The sequence below is a fragment of the Epinephelus fuscoguttatus genome, linkage group LG4 (assembly GCF_011397635.1).
Source record: "Epinephelus fuscoguttatus linkage group LG4, E.fuscoguttatus.final_Chr_v1".
Lineage (NCBI taxonomy): Eukaryota > Metazoa > Chordata > Actinopteri > Perciformes > Serranidae > Epinephelus > Epinephelus fuscoguttatus.
In genome coordinates this window covers 16,492,602-16,512,098 of record NC_064755.1, presented here as the reverse complement: position 1 = coordinate 16,512,098, position 19,497 = coordinate 16,492,602, and the positions used below count along the sequence as shown (strand labels likewise).

General features: G+C 42.8%; 1 protein-coding gene across 2 annotated transcripts in view; it reads left to right on the top strand.

The window, feature by feature from the left end:
- Positions 1 to 13,082, top strand: part of mtss1la (MTSS I-BAR domain containing 2a) — a 30,799-nt gene extending 17,717 nt beyond the window's left edge. Inside the window, exons 4-15 of one of the 2 annotated variants that reach the window (XM_049573409.1) lie at positions 1,016 to 1,100; positions 1,320 to 1,411; positions 1,504 to 1,578; positions 4,992 to 5,149; positions 5,265 to 5,372; positions 6,277 to 6,374; positions 9,175 to 9,307; positions 9,981 to 10,055; positions 10,280 to 10,435; positions 10,798 to 10,968; positions 11,145 to 11,310; positions 11,623 to 13,082. In XM_049573409.1, coding sequence (XP_049429366.1) covers positions 1,016 to 1,100; positions 1,320 to 1,411; positions 1,504 to 1,578; positions 4,992 to 5,149; positions 5,265 to 5,372; positions 6,277 to 6,374; positions 9,175 to 9,307; positions 9,981 to 10,055; positions 10,280 to 10,435; positions 10,798 to 10,968; positions 11,145 to 11,310; positions 11,623 to 12,428 — 2,123 coding nt within the window. In that variant the 3' untranslated portion in view covers positions 12,429 to 13,082. The remainder of the gene's footprint in view (positions 1 to 1,015; positions 1,101 to 1,319; positions 1,412 to 1,503; positions 1,579 to 4,991; positions 5,150 to 5,264; positions 5,373 to 6,276; positions 6,375 to 9,174; positions 9,308 to 9,980; positions 10,056 to 10,279; positions 10,436 to 10,797; positions 10,969 to 11,144; positions 11,311 to 11,622) is intronic. The other variant, XM_049573410.1, reaches the window with a different exon arrangement.
- The last annotated feature ends 6,415 nt before the right edge of the window (positions 13,083 to 19,497 follow it).

The following is a 19,497-nucleotide window of genomic DNA, read 5'->3' as shown; positions in this document are numbered from 1 at the left end:
AGGGCCGGCTATATTAGTCTTGTATTTCTTTTTGTTTCTGTGTATCACTCCTTCTTTCTGCCTGTTATTGCAGTGAAATGTTAGTTCTCTCTCTCTTTCTGTGTGCCCTGCATGAATGGTGTTTAGGAAACAGAGAGAACAGGAAAGGCAGAGCAGGCAGGGAAGAATAGAGGGATATCCCCTTACAGGGTTCCCTCCTTTTTCCTCCAGGATAGAGGGGGTGAGAACTTCGGAAAGGGTGGGGGGTTGGTAAATTGCACCACCTGTCCACACACACACACACACACACACACACACACACACACACACAATCTTGTGCTTCAAAAATCATTCAAGAGCACAAATACAATCTTGCATGCCTTCACTATGTGAGGCCTGTCTGCCGCTGAGAGACGTCCTCTCTCTTTCCCGTTGTGTGCGTGTGTGTGTGTGTGTGTGTTTGGCGAGAGACCCTCAGATTAGCCCTATGTGGCCCAGATTACAACCGGATCAGTGCTGCCACATATTACACCGGCCTGTGAACCATCCGTGAGACAGTGGGCCAGCCTGGGCTTTAGGGGCTGAAAACCCCATTTAATTACACTTCAGCAGAGAGGGAAAAGTACAGTAACCAATTCACACAAGCTGTTGTTTACACTGTGGTGAGAATCACACATGCAACGCTGAAGTGTCAGAGGGGAAAATGCATGTTTTGTAAAGAGGGAGGGAGTGTAGGGTTTTCTGTGTCACATTTGCTTTCCCCAAACAGATGTGACATTTATGGGCTCTGCTTTTACAATCAGCAATTTAAGTCCACCTAGTGGCTGCAGCTGGGAAAGCCTTACCAACAGGGGGGAAAGAACACACCCTGATAAATCCATCTGACAGGAGAGAATTAGACCTTTCAAAATGCTCCGTTGATGTGTAACAACTCCTCATAGAAAATCATATTTTTCTTGGCCGAGAGGCATCTGTGATTTGTAATGGCAACCTCTTATATTGTGGGTGACAATTTGTTTGTTTCGCCTCATCCAAGGTGCCACCAGGGATGTCGGCTCAGCTCTGACAAGGATGTGTATGCGACACCGCAGCATTGAGGCAAAATTACGCCACTTCACCAAGTAAGTGTCACCTGGGTTTTCTTTTTTTTTTTTTTTCCCCTCCGCTGCAATTTTCTCCCTGTGCTTTTGCCTTGAGGGGATTATTGTGTTCCCAGGTCCCATCGCATCTCCGCTGACCTTCCTCTATGCCACTCTTCCCTGAGTGTTTTTGTGCCGTGGAAATAAATCTATTTGTTATGCCTCTCACTCTACTGATATTGTGTCTCCTTGTCGCTGCAGTGCTCTTATGGAAGGCCTGGTTACGCCACTTCAGGACAGGATAGAGGAATGGAAGAAGACAGCTAATCAGCTGGACAAAGACCATGCCAAAGGTGAACAACCAGGAAACTCAAACTATAAATAGTCTGTGATTGCTACATTTTGGCTTGTAATTTACACTTCTCTTTTGACTTGCTCTGCATAGAATACAAGCGGTCTCGTCAGGAAATCAAAAGGAAGTCACTAGATACCATAAAACTCCAGAAAAAAGCAAGAAAAGGTGAGAAAACTTTCCTTAGATGACACAAACCTTTTGACAGATATTAATGAAGTCTGCATGGCTGTTGGTATCTGATCTGTATCAGTGGTTCAGATTGAGCTGGCGCCATCTAGGGCGTATGACCAGAAATGACAACTGATTCTAGATCTTGATGCCTGGCACAATTTCAAAGGCTTCTTTCCAGCTATGGATGATTTGTCACCTACTACCTTATAAATCAAAGCAATGATCTTCTTTCCTGGCTGTGCTTGCATTAGCCCCTACTGCTGGTTGTAATTAAACTCCTATTTTCGTACAAGATTTACTGTACTCCAGCGGTACGGGCTGGTCATAAACATGCAATGTGCCCTGATTTGATACAGCTAACACTGCTTGTTCTTCTGTCTCTCTTCCCCCTGCTTGTCCCTGCACCCCCCTTTACTTCTTTCTCTATTTCTGGCTATTTCTGCTGGCTGTAGAGCTTCTAGGTATGTTTGTTCTGCTTTGCCTTGTATTGAGGACTTTCTAGCATACGTGGTTTTCAAAGGCCCCGCAATCAACTGCCAGCCAAAGAAAACCCTGTGCTGTTTTAGCATTTTTGATTATAAGAAGGGATTGTTGGATATTTTTGGAAATATGCTTATTTGCTTTCTTGCCGCACTCAGTTATATGAACACACTGCTACCATTGTCATGTGTGCTCAATATGAAGCTACCACCAGCATAAGCTTATCATCCCAATCAACATGTGCAATAAACACATAGTGAAAGACTGCAATATTGCACTTTGAATAAAGAAACAAAACATCATATTGCATTCTGTCTGGAGGCACTATTTTGTCTCTTTTACCAATCAGACAGAGCCCTTACCATTAGGTATCATCTAAATGTACAGAATGTGCACACATGGGAGATAAGTTTAACAGACTAATGCCGCTGTACTACAGGAGGAAAGTGTGACAAGATGAGGCAGACAAAAGTATGGATGCCAAAGAGGAACTGGTGCCTAAAAAAAAAAAAAAAAAATCACGTCTGCCATCTGGCAATATTTTGGTTACAGAAAAGACCAGCTGTCACAAGCACAGGTGCTGTGCAAATCTGAGTCAAGAGTACGTTTTAATATCAGGGTATTTATTGCAAGTAATATCGTTATTGTGATATTCAACAACATTTTTGCACATCACTTATTATCTTCATATTGTGCAGCCTAATCTTACATGAACAAAATCAGTCCACCAGGTTCTCTAGAGTTCCCTTTTTAACATAATGAATCTCTTTTGTTTAATCCATCCATACAAAATGTGTTAGGGTTAGTTAAACAGTCAGCTGTCTCCCTCTGTCTCCAGTCATTAAGCTAAGCTAAGCTAACTGGCTGCTGGTTGTAGCCTTGTGTTTGGCGAACAGACATGAGAGTGGCGTCTTCTCATCTAACTTTGGCAAGAAAGTGCATTTTAAACTATTCCTCAATCAAAACTTACAGCAATGCACTCATTGTAAATATCTTGACACTAACAAATGTAAGTAACACATGCCCATGGGCGTAAGCGGGCCCAGGTCAAAGCAGGAATAGTGGGGTTCTACTAATGACATTAGTGACAGCTCTGTCGTATTCAAGTGCCCCAGAAACATGGGATTTACTGTATACTTGTGTGTCAGCTCTATGCATTGTGAGCATTTATACTTGTGTGATGGTGTGTCTGTGTTCACTCTGTAGTTAAATATCCAAAACTAGTTGACGGCGGCGTTTCTGTGAGGTGCTGTAAGGTTTAGTTGATCAAAAACACACATTAAACATGACTTAATAGCGACAATTTCAGTTCCAAGTACCCAAAATCAGCCTCATTATAACTTGAAGCATTCATAGACAAAGCTCCTGTTGTTTGCTGGACACATTTTCCCCACAAATACCACATGCTATTGTTTTTAGCACGAGCCTATGGCATTTTATATTGTTTAAATTAGCCTAGCAGCTAGCTGACTTTTCCTCTACTCATACGGAGCCAGGGAAACAGCAACATTTAACAAAGGGAATGTTTCAAAATTCGGTTCTATTACAACTCACAAGGTTCACCGATAAAACAACTGTCTTATACTAAACACGTTTCCCAAACAAATACAACATGCTAACTTTATTATTATAAGGCTATGGCATTTCACATCGTATAAATTAGCCTAGCGACTGGCGGAGATTTCCTCTGCCAGTATGAAGCCAGGATAAATCACACACGAAACTTAAAATGCTATTTTGTGAAGGCTTTATTGTCTTCACATTTTAATGCCAAAATATCTTCCAATAAAAATGTCATTTGAGAAATGGCGCAAACTGTATATTTTTCTTACATTTGTCAGCTCCTCGTGCAGGCGTGTTTCATATGTAGCCCTTCCATTTTCTAAACGCCTCTTAACAGACTAAGGAACTGACAATTTTTGGCAACTTATCTGTTAGACAATCTTTCAGTCCTCTGATTAATTATAGCTTCTTTGTCACAAGACATTTGGCTCCATGACGAGCTAAGTGCAAACTACCACAGACCTAAACTTCTGTTTTTAAGGACCTATTAATTGGCAAGCTGTCAAATCCTTATGGGGATTCTTAATTTAATCACTGTCATATTAAATGCTGGGGCGCTGAAAGATTAGCCAATTAAGCTGATATGGCTTCAACATATAAACAGTGGTAAGACAAGGATACGGGGTGCTGCCTGTCAACGACAATAAGAGCTGTTAGAGTGATTATGATCCAGGCAGTTGCAAAGCATGCATATCAAGTCTGAAAACAAATCTGAATTCACTCAAAACTGTAGGCTATTCCTTTAAGTTGTAAGATAGTTACAGTGAGTGCATTGTTTGAGATTGAACCAAATATGCTAAGAGACACTGTAGGGTGTTAAAAACCTTCACCTGGTAGTGTATGCCTGTATAAATCATGCAGAGTGGCAGAAAATGTGGCATCTCCATACTCATCCTCATTGCTTCCTTCATCTATCATCCAGTGTCATCGTGGTTTGCAGTCTTGACTCACTCTGTTTACTTTTCTGTATCTAATCACATCCATTTCAGGGCTTGCAAGCCACCACCAGTTGCTTCACATCACCTCATGATTGATGAGATATTTCAGCGTCCTCTCATTCCCATGCACATGAACCATTTGAGTGTAACGTGTGTCCATGCGTTGACCTCCTGTACACAAGCAGTTTATCATTATGTGTTGTAATCATCTCTCATTTTTGTACTCTTTCCTTCCTCCCTGAACTCTGTACACTTTTCTTCCTTCATGTCGCTTTCATAATTATCACCCGCCCCTCAAATTCCCCATCTCTCTTCAATCCTCCTCCTCTCTTGTCTATCTTTACTCCCACTCTACCGCTCTCCTCGTGTGCTTCATCCTCCCTTCCTCTCCTCTGTGTCTCTGCACCCTTGCCTTGCCTCGCACAGGCCGAGGTAACCTGCGGCCCCAGCTGGACAGCGCCATGCAGGATGTCAGTGACTTGTACCTGCTGATGGAGGAGACGGAGAAGCAGGCAGTGCGCAGAGCCCTCCTGGAAGAGAGGGGACGTTACTGTACATTTATAAACCTGCTGCAGCCTGTGGTGGTGAGGAACATATAGCCTTTGTTCACCTAACAGTTGTGGGTTAGAATAGATGTTTTACATGCTCTTGCTGCTGATGTGGTAGCTGTAATTTGATCCAACACGTTTTTCCCTCCAGAATGTAGAGATCGCCATGCTGGGAGAGATAACACATTTACAGCCCATTGTTGATGACCTCACTATGCTGACTGAAGACCCACACAAGCTGCCGCCAGCCAGTGAGCAGGTAACGGAGGTGTAATCCTGCTGATTCTAATGATGCCGCTGGTGCATCTATTGTCTGACATCCAGCCCAGAGATGGCTGGGTTACTTGGATCAATCACTGTAGTTTATTTTGAGTTGACCCTGCATACTTTGTCCATCTGCTGTAGATACTCCTAAGAAGACTACATGTGTATCAATTCGCCAGTAAAAATAGTCCCTAAAACATGCACCATTTCCTCCTTAATGAGTCACATTTGCTTAAAGTTACAGTGCCCAGCTGTTTTAAGAAATTATATAACCTTCCCTGAAAATGAAATGACATACCCTTTGTATTAGTTTCCCCACAACATGACTAATCTGACTTATTCAAAACACATTTATCCCCTCAGCACAGCTTGAAAAAAAACTTTTTGCAGGGCGAATGACGAAACATGTTGTAATTAGCAGTAATTTGTTAAAAGTTCCTCCCTTTATTGTGTAAAAGTGATGCTGCCCATTTCTATTGTTTTCCCTTTATCATCACCAGTGGTGGAGGAACGTATTCAGATATTTTACTAGTACTGATTGGACACTGTAAAACAGTTCTGTTACTAGTAAAAGCCCTGCATTGAAAATGATACTTAGGTAAAGGTATGTAAGAACAATCATGGACATGTATTTAAGTTTTGATGCAGAAAGACTTTAAATCAGTTTAAGAAATCAAAATAATTAAAATCACCAAAAGGAAAAGCAGCAAGTAATCATATTTGAAAAGCTGGAACCATTATCACAATAGTAGTGGGGTAGAAGTAGGAAGTGGCATGAGATTAAAATACTCAAGTAAAATAAAAGTACCCCAAATTTGCACTTAAGTACAGTACTTGACTGAATGTACTTAGTTACATTCAACCCCTGATCATCACAATATGTTTATGTGTCGCCGCAGGTGATCCGAGACCTAAAAGGCTCTGACTATAGCTGGTCCTACCAGACCCCCCCTTCCTCCCCCAGCAGCACCGGCTCCAGGAAGAGCAGCATGTGCAGGTACAGCCTAATAACACACACACACACACACACACACACACACACACACATCTACACACACCTTGTTGCTCTGTGTTTTGTTTTGTGCGCCGTGTCAGATGTGTTGTTAATGTTGGATTTTATTCACACTGTATCTCAGCTGTCATGCTGTTTTGAGTAAACATGCATGCACGTTCTTGATTTCAACTCATCTACACTAGCGAAGGAATGAAATATTAAAGGTTGTCATGAATACGCAAGCAGGTGACCCCCCACCCCCCCACCCCACACCACGCAGCCAGACTATCAGTGACAGTCGACATGCAGAACATGACACATCCTGCCAGCTTCTCAGCTCTTGCTCCTGGCAGATTTGCAGTCCTCAAGCTTCTTACAGCCAGATTAGCACCAAAGCTGTGAAACACTACAGCCTGACAGCCATGAGCCTCGCACGAGAACCAAAATTCACATATTTGTAAGTCTAATAGTGATGGTTCAGAATTTGTCTGCAAATGTGGGTCAAAGGTTTTGTCTAGGTCAGGAGACAAGCTTTAATTCACAAATAAACCCTTGTAGCACTAAATTAAAGCAACGTCAATCCTTGTTATCACAAGTCATCACCTTGCTTTGGTGTTACAGTTCCTAACACAGCCTCCCTGCTTTTAACACCGCAGCCTATTTTTAGTGCTCTATATTTATTCACAAGGCAGACACTGCCTGTTTGACTAATTTTAACACAGATTCAGGCTTTAAATCACAGTTAGTGTGATGTTTTTTATGGCAGTCGACTAGTCCTTGAAAAACTAAAATCTCCCATATGAAACTTGGAGGAACAGCCTTGGCCTGAACTTGACTGCTGTTGACGTTTCAGTTTATCCACTGAGTCTGTACAAGGTTTTTGATAAACTGAAGGTCATAGAATTTTCTCTGCATGGAGAGAAACTTGTCAAGATTCAGCTGTGGGTGGAAAATGAAAATCACAAGATTGGTGTAAAAGGAATTTTAGTGATATGTGGGAAAAAAACTTGTGATCGAGAGACAAAGGTCTTGGTAGCAGAGTGAAAGAAAAACACTTCTTAACAGCACAGATGAGAGTGAAAAAAAGAGGAAAAGGATAGCGTCTAGTAATGAATTATTTTTAATTTGTCATATTTAATTTGGCGCTCCTCCTTAAGTGTCATCCTAGAGGACAAAGATTAAGGAGAAGTGATAACTTCAGATATATTCCAGAGGGAGAGGGGGAGGAGGAGGTGTGTGAGAGCAGTACAGAGGGAAGGTGAGAAGCACAAGTTGCATATTCTCAGATGCGTGGGTGATAAAGAGAAGCAACGCTAAGAGAGAATGACAACCAGGAGACAAAAAGCACAAAGACAGCTGTTAATGCTCAGAGGGAAAGCAGAATCAAAGAAGGGATAACTTTTGGATGCTCTTTGATGCACAAAAAATTAGAAGAATGGCATCATTTAGAATTTTCACATCACGCTGCCTTCATGTTCTCAGCTTTTGTGATCAATTTTTCATTTAGTTTTTTGTTCTCCTTTTTGCCATGGCCTACACATAAATCTGCCCGTAACAAGTTTCAGAGCGGAATAAAAGGGGGAAAATGCCAGAAACGTGATCGCAGTCCTGTTTTATGTGCAAACTGTGTGTCTTTATGGAAGATTGATGATGCCCAAATGAAACAAGGGGAAAGGGTGAAATAAAATATGCATTGTAATGTGTATTTCCTTTTTATCTATGAACGTACAGTGTCATAATTGAATAAAAAACACAGAAAACAAAGTGAAAAGGTGTATTGCATTGCAGTGTTGTCCAGCAGAGAGCAGCAATGACCTGTGTGTACTAATGCAAAGCACTGTCATGAAGAGGTGCATCATGCATGTCTAAATGAAACAGCCAATCTGACCATAGGTGGACCTTATAATTGCTGTCGTGAACTGACGGTAGCGACGGCAGACACCCTTCCAAAGAAAAAGAGGTCCCTGTGAGGCCAGATGTTGGGTCAGTAGCTGTGTGCTTGCAGCAGGCTGGCCCACAGGAAAGACTTTGCCCCGCCCATTGTAGGCTGTCACTGTGTTCAGTTGTACAGTTGATTGTATTTTAATTTTGACATGGATGATTTATCTCCTTTACTAAAAAGGTAAAACTCCCTTGCGCCTCATAATGCATTTAGTATTGACAGTGTACTCTGCTCTCAGCTGGAGAGTGCTGAAATTCAATACACCTCTTCACTTTGTTTTGCCTGATAAGATTTAAAGGAGCAGTGTATAGGATTTATGGCAATCGATTTGCAGCTATGGAATATAATATACGTAATTAGTTTACAATCTACGGAAACTAAGAATCGTTGTGCTTTTGTTAGCTCAAAAAGAGCCCTTCACACCTAGAGAGGATATGTAGAGAGGACCTTTCCTGTTTTTAACGTTAAAGTGAAAGCCACTGTAGGTTCTCTACACACATGGAAAGGGAGGAGTAAGCAGAGGATTATTCAGCTGGTTGCAATCTACAACCTCACCACTAGATGGCACCAAATCCCAAACACTGTTACTTTAAAGTGGCGTGGAAAAGTCATTGCTCAATAAACAAAACAAAATCCTTCAGTATACAAAAACAAAAGGCTAAATTATTAATGATTAATAATTTAATTATGACACAGTAAATGGGTACCCTACACTGTATAAAATATTGGACACTGCTACTGAGATATCACCCATTGGTTTGTGGACGCCCGCTTTGAAGCATTTTTGCCGCTGCTTTTGTTTTATTTAGTCATAAAAATCTTGTAAATCTTCCATATTCTGATGTAATTTCCTGTCAACAGCCTCCTCCAGATGCCCTCGGCAGGAGCTCATCGGCTCAGCAGCGTATCCTCCCATGACTCAGGCTTCGTATCCCAGGACGCCAACACCCACTCAAAGCCTCCGTCACCCATGCCCTCTGACATCGCCAGCCAGGTAGCAGTCTCACCCAAAACACTGGAGTTTATTCTTTGATCAGGGAGAACTGAGGGATTTTACGGAGGCAACAAGGCACAAAGCAGACTTGTTAGCTCCAGAGACTCCTCAGGCAGTAATGCTGCAGGGCAGGAGGACAGAGAAACTGCACCACTTTCTTGTCACAGTAGATCTACACCAATTTTTTCTGTTTAACAGTGATTCTTTCCCACCTGGCACCTTCAATCTTGTCATGTTCGCGTTTCAGACAAAAACCCATATGTCTCAATAAGCGCTCTGTAGCTCGACCACCAAACCCAGTCAGAGCTTTTTCGTTTTTGCTGCAATAGAGCTTTCTGTGTTGCAAATGTTGAATTTTTATCCCACCGGACTGATAAAGTTATTCAGGCTCTCACGGTCTGAACAGAGTGTAGTGTACAGAGCACACTCAGCACACCAACTGATGCAATGTTCTTTTCTGAATAAATGATCTTACGGGCTACTTTATTTCTGATCTAGGCTACGGTCTGTAGATCCCCTCGGAGACCAAAATACCTCACTCCTCCTAAAGCTCATCAATACTCTTCTCCAACTATAACCCTTTTCCTGTGCACCTCTCATCTCTCACACCTACCTTTCTCTCTCATTTCCTTTTTCCCCTCCACTGTTTTTACTCCCATCTCCCCTTTCCCAGAAATCAACAAGCTCAGCCTCCTCTGAGGCTTCAGAAACCTGCCAGTCTGTCAGCGAGTGCAACTCTCCCACAGCGGTTAGTACTGCAAGCATCTCACCAAACTACTTGCCTTATTGGACACACACACACACACACACACACACACACACACACGAGCGCGATGTGCTGTGCATTTCACTCATTGTTATCTATAGATTAAAGAGGCCCGTGGGCTCTGCTTCACAGCTGCAATGCGGTTTGACGTGGACTATTCATGGATGTTGAGCACTCTGACTCAGACTTGTCTGTCCGTTTTGCAGTTTGGCTCATGCTCATCCTTCGGTACCTTCCGCCCTGCTTTCTCTCACACTGGCACCATCAGGCCTCTCTCTGTCATACTTCCTGCGTCCCCCACATTTAACCACTCCCCTGGATCCAACACCCCCTCACCCACATCAAAGGTTCCTAGCTGGAAGGTTTGTTTTCATTTGCAATTTTACTTTTGGGTTTGCTTTTTTAAAAACTTTGTTGCTTCTTTGCTTCTTGTTTTTTATTGCCTTCATGCACAGATTAACCTCTCTGTCGCCATTTCGCTGTTGCTCATTGAGCTCAGTTTGGCAATCTTTTCCTCACAAAGATGTGCTAAACTGAGACAGCTCTATCATTTAACAACACTTGCACAGCTCGATGTAATCTGCTCATATCTACATTGGCATCTAACCGGTTCATGAGTCAAATCAGCAGCTTCCGTGTTTAGCAGACTTGCCCGACTGTTGGGAGGCAAACACTGGAGACATGCAGTTGTAGGACAGTCTCATTGTTCCGTCTGCTGCTGCAGGACTGGGCCAAATCCTGTGAGCCGTCACTGGCCAGCACTCTGCAGCGTAGGAGGGAGTCGATGGATAAGATGAGAGAACTGGAAGCTCCGCCTAGTCCGCTGGGGTATTCTGGCATACAAGCAGATGATCCACACCGAGCAAGAATGGGCCCGGGAACCATTGCAGCCAAGGTACGAAGTCCTCATGGAGTGAAAATGTAAATGTCAGTACATACGTTTGTTCACCTAGAGAATTGTAGTGCGGTGAATTGCATATGTAAATGTGTGTTAATCTTAATGTATTTCCCTGTCTGTATCTGTGTGTGTGTGTGTGTGTGTGTGTGTGTGTGTGTGTGCGCGCGCCTCAGCATGGTGAGCCACTCTCTCCAGCAGCCAGTACTCTAGCTATGGTTCTGACCAGAGGCTTGAGTATGGAGCAGCAGAAGAGCAGCAGGGACTCTCTGCAGTACTCCAGCGGCTACAGCACTCAGACCAACACCCCCTCTTGCTCTGAGGACACCATACCCTCACAAGGTAACACTCACCCTTAACAGCCACACACTCCTCCAGGGGTAAAGCACATATATTATCCATACACAGCACAGAATTTATGAATTGTCCTGTTGTTTTTCTCTGCGGTTTTGACGGGATCTTGATTTGAATTCTGATCTTTACGCCTATGCAATTTGGAAAGTTGCTATACTATTTGCTTTCAGTGCTAATTACTGTATGCGATAAGTTCTGATGTATAAAATCTGCAAAATAACTCTTCAAAACATGGCTGTTTTCAGTGTTCTCTATTATTCAGTGGAAAAATAGATGCTCATGACTCACTGTCACTTCTAGGTTCTGATTATGAATGCTACTCCCTCAACGGGGATGCTGACAGCGAAGGACAGGCAGACTTTGACAAGTCCTCCACCATCCCACGCCACAGTAACATTGCTCAGAGCTACCGTCGCATGATCCAAACCAAGAGGCCTGCCAGCACAGCAGGTCTGCCTGCAGGTAAGACTCTGCAGGGAACTCCAAATGGTGCAGGGGGCAGCAGCTCTGGAGTCATCACCTCGGGGACGGCAACCATTCGCCGGACACCATCCTCCAAAACTGGAGTGAGACGCACGCCGTCCACATCCGGCCCCATTCCCATCCGACCACCCATTGTGCCAGTTAAGACCCCCACAGTGCCAGATTCACCGGGGTATGCTAGCCCATCCCAGCATCGTGCAGGCAGCGAGGAGTTTCTGTATGGTGACGACCCAGCTGCTTGTGACTACATGAGGGGTTCTCCAAAGCGGATGAGCCTTCCCGACACAACATGGGGCTGTGGAGGAGGAGGGTCTGACAGGACCGTTTACACCCAGCAGGCACCCGGCATGGTCGCCCACAGTGCTGAGGAGGACCCTCTGCTTGCTGCCAACCGCCACAGCCTGGTTGAGAAGATAGGGGAGCTGGCAGCTAGCGCCCACGCCCTCGGTGAGGGTCACTTCCCTTTCCACAGCCCACTGCCAGGGGATCTGGCTCAGTGTGTGCCCCAGGAGCCATCCTCTACGACCCAGGAGGACAAGGATATGCTGGTGTCTATACGCCGGGGGGTGAGACTCCGCAAGGCAGTGACTGACGACAGGTCGGCTCCCAGGATTCTGCGGTAGCTGACGGAGAAGAGGGCTGCGAAGAAGCAGCTGTGGTGCCCTTATTTACAAACTGAAGCTTTGTAGTGAAATGCAACAGCACCCATGTGATACATGTACTGAGGTACAGTAATAAAGAGGATGTAATGTGGTGAATGAAGGCCAGTTCAGAGTAATGAGTGACCATGGACAGCGTCAAGTCATTTCATGTCATGTATGTAATGTGTACTTACAAAGTAATCCATATTTTTTTGGTTTTTATTATCTTTTGTTTTGTTCTCATCTGTGGGCTTCGTGGCTGTGCATCTCTGCTCCCCGTGTGACCAGTCGTTCCAGCCCAGTTTGTCCCTTTAGCCTCGGTGACGAGGACGCCACTACCGTAGGGATCGAATGCTCTGTGTCTTTGTTCTTGCTCTTTTGATTATTGTAATATTGTGCATTTCTTAATTAACACAGCCACCTGTCAGTGGAAAGTGATGGGCAAAGTGCTCTGTGAGCCTGTCTGTATGTTGTGTTTCTCATCATTACTGTACAAGTACCGTATTACTGTTTTTGATTAATAAGCTGAGCAGCAGCTGTGTAAGTCATGTATAATAGGAGCAATATGGCAGTGTTTTTATTGCTGTACTGTACTGTCAATATATTCTGCAATTAAACAGGCTTTTTACTGTTAAATGACGTGATTGTCTTTGTCAGAAAATGAAATGAAATAATGAAATAAACTCCTAATTAATAGGTAGAAAACATTACATCCATATTGCTGGGAATGCAAACAATCTGTTAGTCTGAGGTTGCTGACGTGCAGTGTATTAACATCTTAAATGGGCTTTGACTATTTTCCCCAGTTCCCCTCGTTTTATGTCTACCCTACTTTCTCTTTTTTAACTCATTGTATTAAAATTGTATTTCCTCAGGAGCTCTCTCTTCTTCAGATTTTATACTGCAGTTAAGCTCAGTATTTTATGAGTTGCCTTGTACAGTAATTTCCCAGCCCTCTGTGCGCTGTAGTTTGATCTGAAACCCAATTATATCTATTATCCCTGGTAATTGTAGTCCACTAAAACTTTGCCCTCAGTGATGCTGTTTACAACACTGCAGTACTCTATAGAGACAGGTGAGGGCGCCAGAGATCCTCCTCTGTGGCTGCGCTAACAGGCGCCAAAGGGAAACAGTAATGGAGGATATCGATGTTACTGCTTCACTGAAGGTATTTAGCAGGCCGGGAAGATGAACATTGAATGGGATAAAGAAGAAGAGATGAAGGTAAGGACGTGTCACAGCCTCCTGGACTAACTACACTCATGTTACACCAATGAAACCATTAGAAACACCGGTTTGCTAGCATGTTTACGAAGACACAAAAATGGCCCTAACTATATCTGTTCACTTCAGTGACGTCAAATGACCAAAATATATATCTTACATAAGCTGTTGAGGGATTATATTGCCAACAATATATAGGTCACCATATGAGTAGAATTTGTTGGAAGTGTACACATTGATTTTGGCCAGTATTTAGCAGCTTTTATTTTGTAAAACAAACACTCAGGACACATCCTGAAGCAGGCTGTGAAATTTATGTTCCTGGGAGCTGCTTAAAACGCCCTCATTATTCTTTAAATGATTGGTCCTGCTGGAAAACAACTCCTAAACTGACTGTGTAAAGCTTTCTCTCCCCCCATTGCAAAACAGTGATGATGAACCGCAGGGTACTTTTGCTGGATAAGAGACCTCTGTTGGAGGGCACCACTGTGTGTGTGATATATGAGCATAAAGTCCATTTAGATTTAGTCTTATTAGGAAGCCACTTAACTGTGTACCCTGGAAGAATTGAACAGATTTCATAGAGGTAGAAGAAATGGAAGAATAAGGCAAGGTTTTTGAGACTATCTATTTTAATCTCTGACACTGACTCATCACTGACAGTTCTCACTGATGTACAAAGGATGGAGGTTAAAAAAAGGTGTGACTAAACCTACACAATAAAGATCTGATAATAGGATCCAGTGGTTTAGTCACGGATAATGAGGGGCAGAGGCGTCTTGTTTTTTTCCATTTGTAAATCATATAGGAGATGATGCAGGACCAACACCACTAAAGAAATAATTAAAGGTCTGGTGTGTAGAATTAAAGGAGATTTAGTGGCATCTAGTGGTGACAATTCCACATTGCGACCAGCTAAATCTTTTCCTGGGTAGAATTCATCATGTTTCTGCTCAGGAGGTTTTTACTGGGAGCCAAATTATCTGTAGAGGCCTCTTCCTCTCCAAAACAAACAGACCAGGTGATTTAAACACTGAACAAAGCAGTTTAACGTTACAAGACAGATCGTGTATCTTAACGTCAAGGAAGGATCCTTAAACGGCTAAATTTCAAGGAGGCTACGTTATCAAAACCCGCCAAAGGACTGTTTTCAGTGTGGTCTTTCAATTATTACGGAGGACCAAGTCCTTCCTTCAGAGAATTTTTCCGGGATGCATGTGTGGGTACGTTCCGAGTTGCGTACCTTTTCGTTTTACTTTAAGTAAGTACTGGAGCTGCCCTAAAGTTCATACGGTTACATGCAGTATGCACACAATCGAGAAGGCTACTTTCTCATTACGTTACACCCCGAACTTTGACCCTCTTGATTTCCTTGCTTTTCCTTTGTTTCCTTAAGAGATAAAACAAACGACACTTAGCGAGTTCGCCAGAGACATAGATCAACCCGGAGAGCTCTGCTGTTGTTACTTTGTGATGTATGTAGTTTAACTTTAAAGTTCTAACTGCACAGATTGTAGATTCTAACATATGATTTTCTGTCGTTATTTTTATTGCTATGTCCTTTTGTTGTTCATAATATTTATGATTATTTTGTTCACTCAATCAATATTCCTATAAATACTATTTGACTGGTTGTTGACTCGAATGCCCTGTCATCTGTCATTGCGACTTCTGACAGCTGTCAATCAGATGTCAAACCGCTGTGAATAAGCTGTTAAGCAGACATTTATTTAGGGCTCAGTTGATGTGACGTATCGTCCACTGCGCAGAGGATTGTGTGTCATAATAGCGAGAAAAGCAAGCTGGCTTGTTGCAAAATCGTACCGGATGTAGTAGAACATTCTGGTATTTTTGGCATACTGCATTTGAGATACTATGTATTGGGACACACTAAATCTTTTTCTGGCATACTATATAGTATAGTAGCATGGGTATTGGAATGCACAGTCTGTATCCTCAGTACCCACAATTCTTTGCACACGATTTGCTGGAGTTAAAGGCGGGGCCTCATTGATGACGTACCTGGGCACTTGCTAGCCTGTTTAAATATGTGTTCACCAAATGTGAGAAAGGAGTCTTGCCTCTGTAGGACCTAACTTGGAAGGACCCATCCTACCAAGGAAGCATCTACTTTTTTTTTTATTTAATTTTTTTATTTACTTTGAGAGGCACTGAGCGTTTCTTTGTTGCTGTTTGGCATGTAGCAAAAGGACTGCGAGCCTAGCACATGCTAATGTGTGCGCCCCTTTTTCCTCTCATAACATAAGATCCAAACGTTCAGGAGGTTTTTACCAGGACCCAAATTATCTGTAGAGGTCTCTTGCTCTCCGAAACAAACAAACCCGGCAATTTAAACCGGTAAAAACACTAAATAAGGCAGTTTTACGTTAAAATATCAATGTTTCTCTGACACCGTACTTGAAGGGGCTTCTGACTATGGTGGCTGATGTGAAAACATGAAAATACGAATGGCCCTAACTAAAGTCAGTGTTTGATTTGTCCGTTCTAGGCTACTGTAGAAACATGGCAGTGCAACAAGGCAATCTCTGTAGACGAGGATCCAAGTAGATATAAATGGCTCATTTTAAAGTAATGAAGACGCAACTTATTTTGAGGTGATTACACATGTAAGAAAACCCACTCTTATTATATTCCATTTCTGCCAGTATATCGCTAAATCCTACACACTGGACCTTTAAGTCTGCCTGGCTCAGCAAGCATTCAGTATTTTTCATATTTTCCCCCAGATGGGCCCCTCATCATAATCCTCTCAGCCTCATAAATAGCACATTATTGAATTTGCACTATTTGTTCATAGCCTTGAACTGGCCAAGTAATGGAAACCTGCCTAATGGCTGTGGCTTGCTGGTATAATTAACTGAGAAAAGAATTGAGATTGTGCATCTGAGGTAACTCTTTAAAATGTGTTTCAAAGAGAACACCATCACTGCCTCTTTCAAAAAAAATCTCACCTCTTAGTTGGGCAGAGCAACAGGGACACTGAGTTATGCAGATTTTCAATTTTTTCCTTCATTTTTCAATGACTTTCTCCTGTGTCTTTTGATGATGTGAGGAATCTTTTAATGTGCTAATAGAAAGTCGTGATTGTTCGAGGCTAGAATGAGATACTGTTCAAATCAATGAACATTTCTTAGTGTGCTAATCACTGGGGCAACCCCAGGCTCCACTAATCAGAATGTAGATATAATAAAAGCGCTCCTTAGACAAGATGTGGCCCTGAAGTTGCGAGGTTTGTTTCTATCAAAACAACAGGCCATGCATTAATCATTAAACTATTTTAGGCTTTTTCCTTCAAAGTAGCTGCTGTTGTTCTCGTTTTGTTATACTTGTGGAATCTTTCAATGAACAAACATCAGCTCTTACGAGATGTGACATTCTAAGTAAAAGGCTAAAGAGATGCTAGGTAATTAGACGGTTTGGTTTTGTTGCCGTTTCTCCGCACAACTGACATTTTCAAAACCTGATGGCACCTTCACTGCATTATTATTGGTGAAGGTAAAATCTGAACCAGGTTGCACACATAATTAATACCTCTTTTAATAAACAGTTTTGGTTTCTACAGCACATCTTAAAAACTACAGTAGGTGGTAGGTGCCTTGAGGGGATCACAGATCAAATCTAATTAGCCGTACCTAATACACAAGGGAAATGACTTTATATTTATCCAGCTCCTCTAAATGCTTTTTGCCTTCAGGTTGTGATGAGAGAAAATGTCCTGAGGGGCCCATATACACAGGAACACTACAGTGAACGGCACTACAGAGCTGCTGCTCCTGTCATGGCGTTTCCAGAAATGGCTCTTTGCAGCTCTTCCAGGCGAACATGTGGGGTAAGGTTTCCATAGATGTTTACCAGAACTGTTCACAGATGAATAGCAACCAGAGAGCTGGATGCTGAGTCATTAATTTTAACTGTGCTGTCATTCTTTAATAAACCTGTCTGTTTCAGCCAATTATTTATTTGACTTCTGCTGAACCATCTATTTTTAAGACACTTAACATCACCTATTAACATATGTGAGTGCCAAGTCCTGTTAACACTACCTTCAGTCACTTCCTGTTTAGTTTCTTTTTTGTTGGTTTTTTTTACATTGCTTTTCCAGGAAGAATAATAGACAACCTGCAACTTACAGAACACCCACACAAGACATTATGGACCCCGAATCCCATCATCCCTTGTCTCTGAGGAGCACAGACGCAAAGGTAGAATGTTTTAAATGCTACAAGGCTACAACCTTTGCCTTCAGAAGCTACGTCTGCCTCTGTTTGAGTGAAGGGAATGGATTCGGTCAATTATTCATTAAGTAAGCATGAAGCTTTCTAATGTTCGGCGGCTGCTTTCTTCGCTGTGATTTTTTTTTCTTTAATGCCCCGCAGCTCTCAGTTATCTGTTGGAGAAGAGGGATGATGAGACCGTTTCATGATTTTTTAATTTTTTTTTTTAAATTCATTACAGCTTTGTTGTTTTTTATGGGGTGTATGTTGGCGTTTCATCTCAGTGGATCGCTGCCGCAACCCCCAAGTAAACTATGCCTCACACTCTGGCCTAGCCCTGTGATTGAATTAGCCTTTGCTACAGCTATCTCCAATGCTGGCAGTCATGGTAAATTTCACCATGTGAGACAACATGATAAAAGACAGGATTTGATTTGCATTCATTAAGCACTCAGGAAGTTCAAAGAGAAGTTACAGAGCAGAATGGAAAACGTAGTGTCCTCTCAGACAGTATTTAGACATCACAGTTTCACCTTAAATGTTACATGAGATCCTTTCCCGTCAATAGGCTCCCTGTCATATTTTTCTCTGAGGCTATTTTGGTGCACATATTTCGAAATGCCTCCTCAGGTCAGAGATTGTAAAAACACCAGCGAGTGTGGGATGGCTCATGTGTCGTGGTGACACAGCCCGCAGCTTGCACCGCGTAAAAGAATACACCGATCAACCAATATGAGCTTTGTGCTCCAGCTGCAGGCTGTGATTCAAAATTGTCTGGGGGCTCACCGCCAGTTACCGGAGTTATTGCCTGAAAAGAACAGTTTACTGCAGAGAGTGGATTCGGCTAAAATTGCAGTGATGGATTGTGGTTGCAAATTGATAAGGATCTTTCAGCAGGAGCTTTAACGAGTTTCCAAACTGAATACAAATGTAGCCTATGTATGAGCAGGGGGAATGGCAATGACTCGCAGGTCCAGCTAAACATCACACCCCTCAATGCATATGAATATTGATCCATGCACGTCTAAAGTAAAGGTTGACATGACATGGCAGACAAACTCAACAGAGCGTGCAGCCGTGCTCTCTAGCCCATTATTTCCTTATCTTTTTGACAATTCTGAGCCTTCCAGTCCATGTAATATTTAGTCTTCTGACTTGACAGGGAAGTGAGGGGAATTGGAAGTGTGCAGTCTGTGGGAATTAGCAGCAGACACCTACAGATTAGGTTTAGAGTGCCCTGGGTGCTCGGCAGGCTGTAGCAGAGTGGGTAGGGAAGAGAAGAGAAATCAGTGTGACAATGTTAATTTGAACTCTGGTGTGCATATAGCAGTGGCTGCAAAGAGGTATGGAGCCACGCAGCCAAGGCTGTCTTAAATCATGTTTACACAGTCTAACAGTCCAGGTCCTGGCAATTGCATTTATATTGACATTCTCCATTTCCCCCCCCCTGCTGGAGCTGTAGATGAAACTTGATTGTGTGAGCATGTGATTGCAGGAATGCAGTGCATTATAGGAACTGTAGCCTAAAGTTGAAAGAGGAATTTCAGGTCGTGGATTCCTCAGGCAGAGAGGGAGAAGATGAGTGTGGTGCA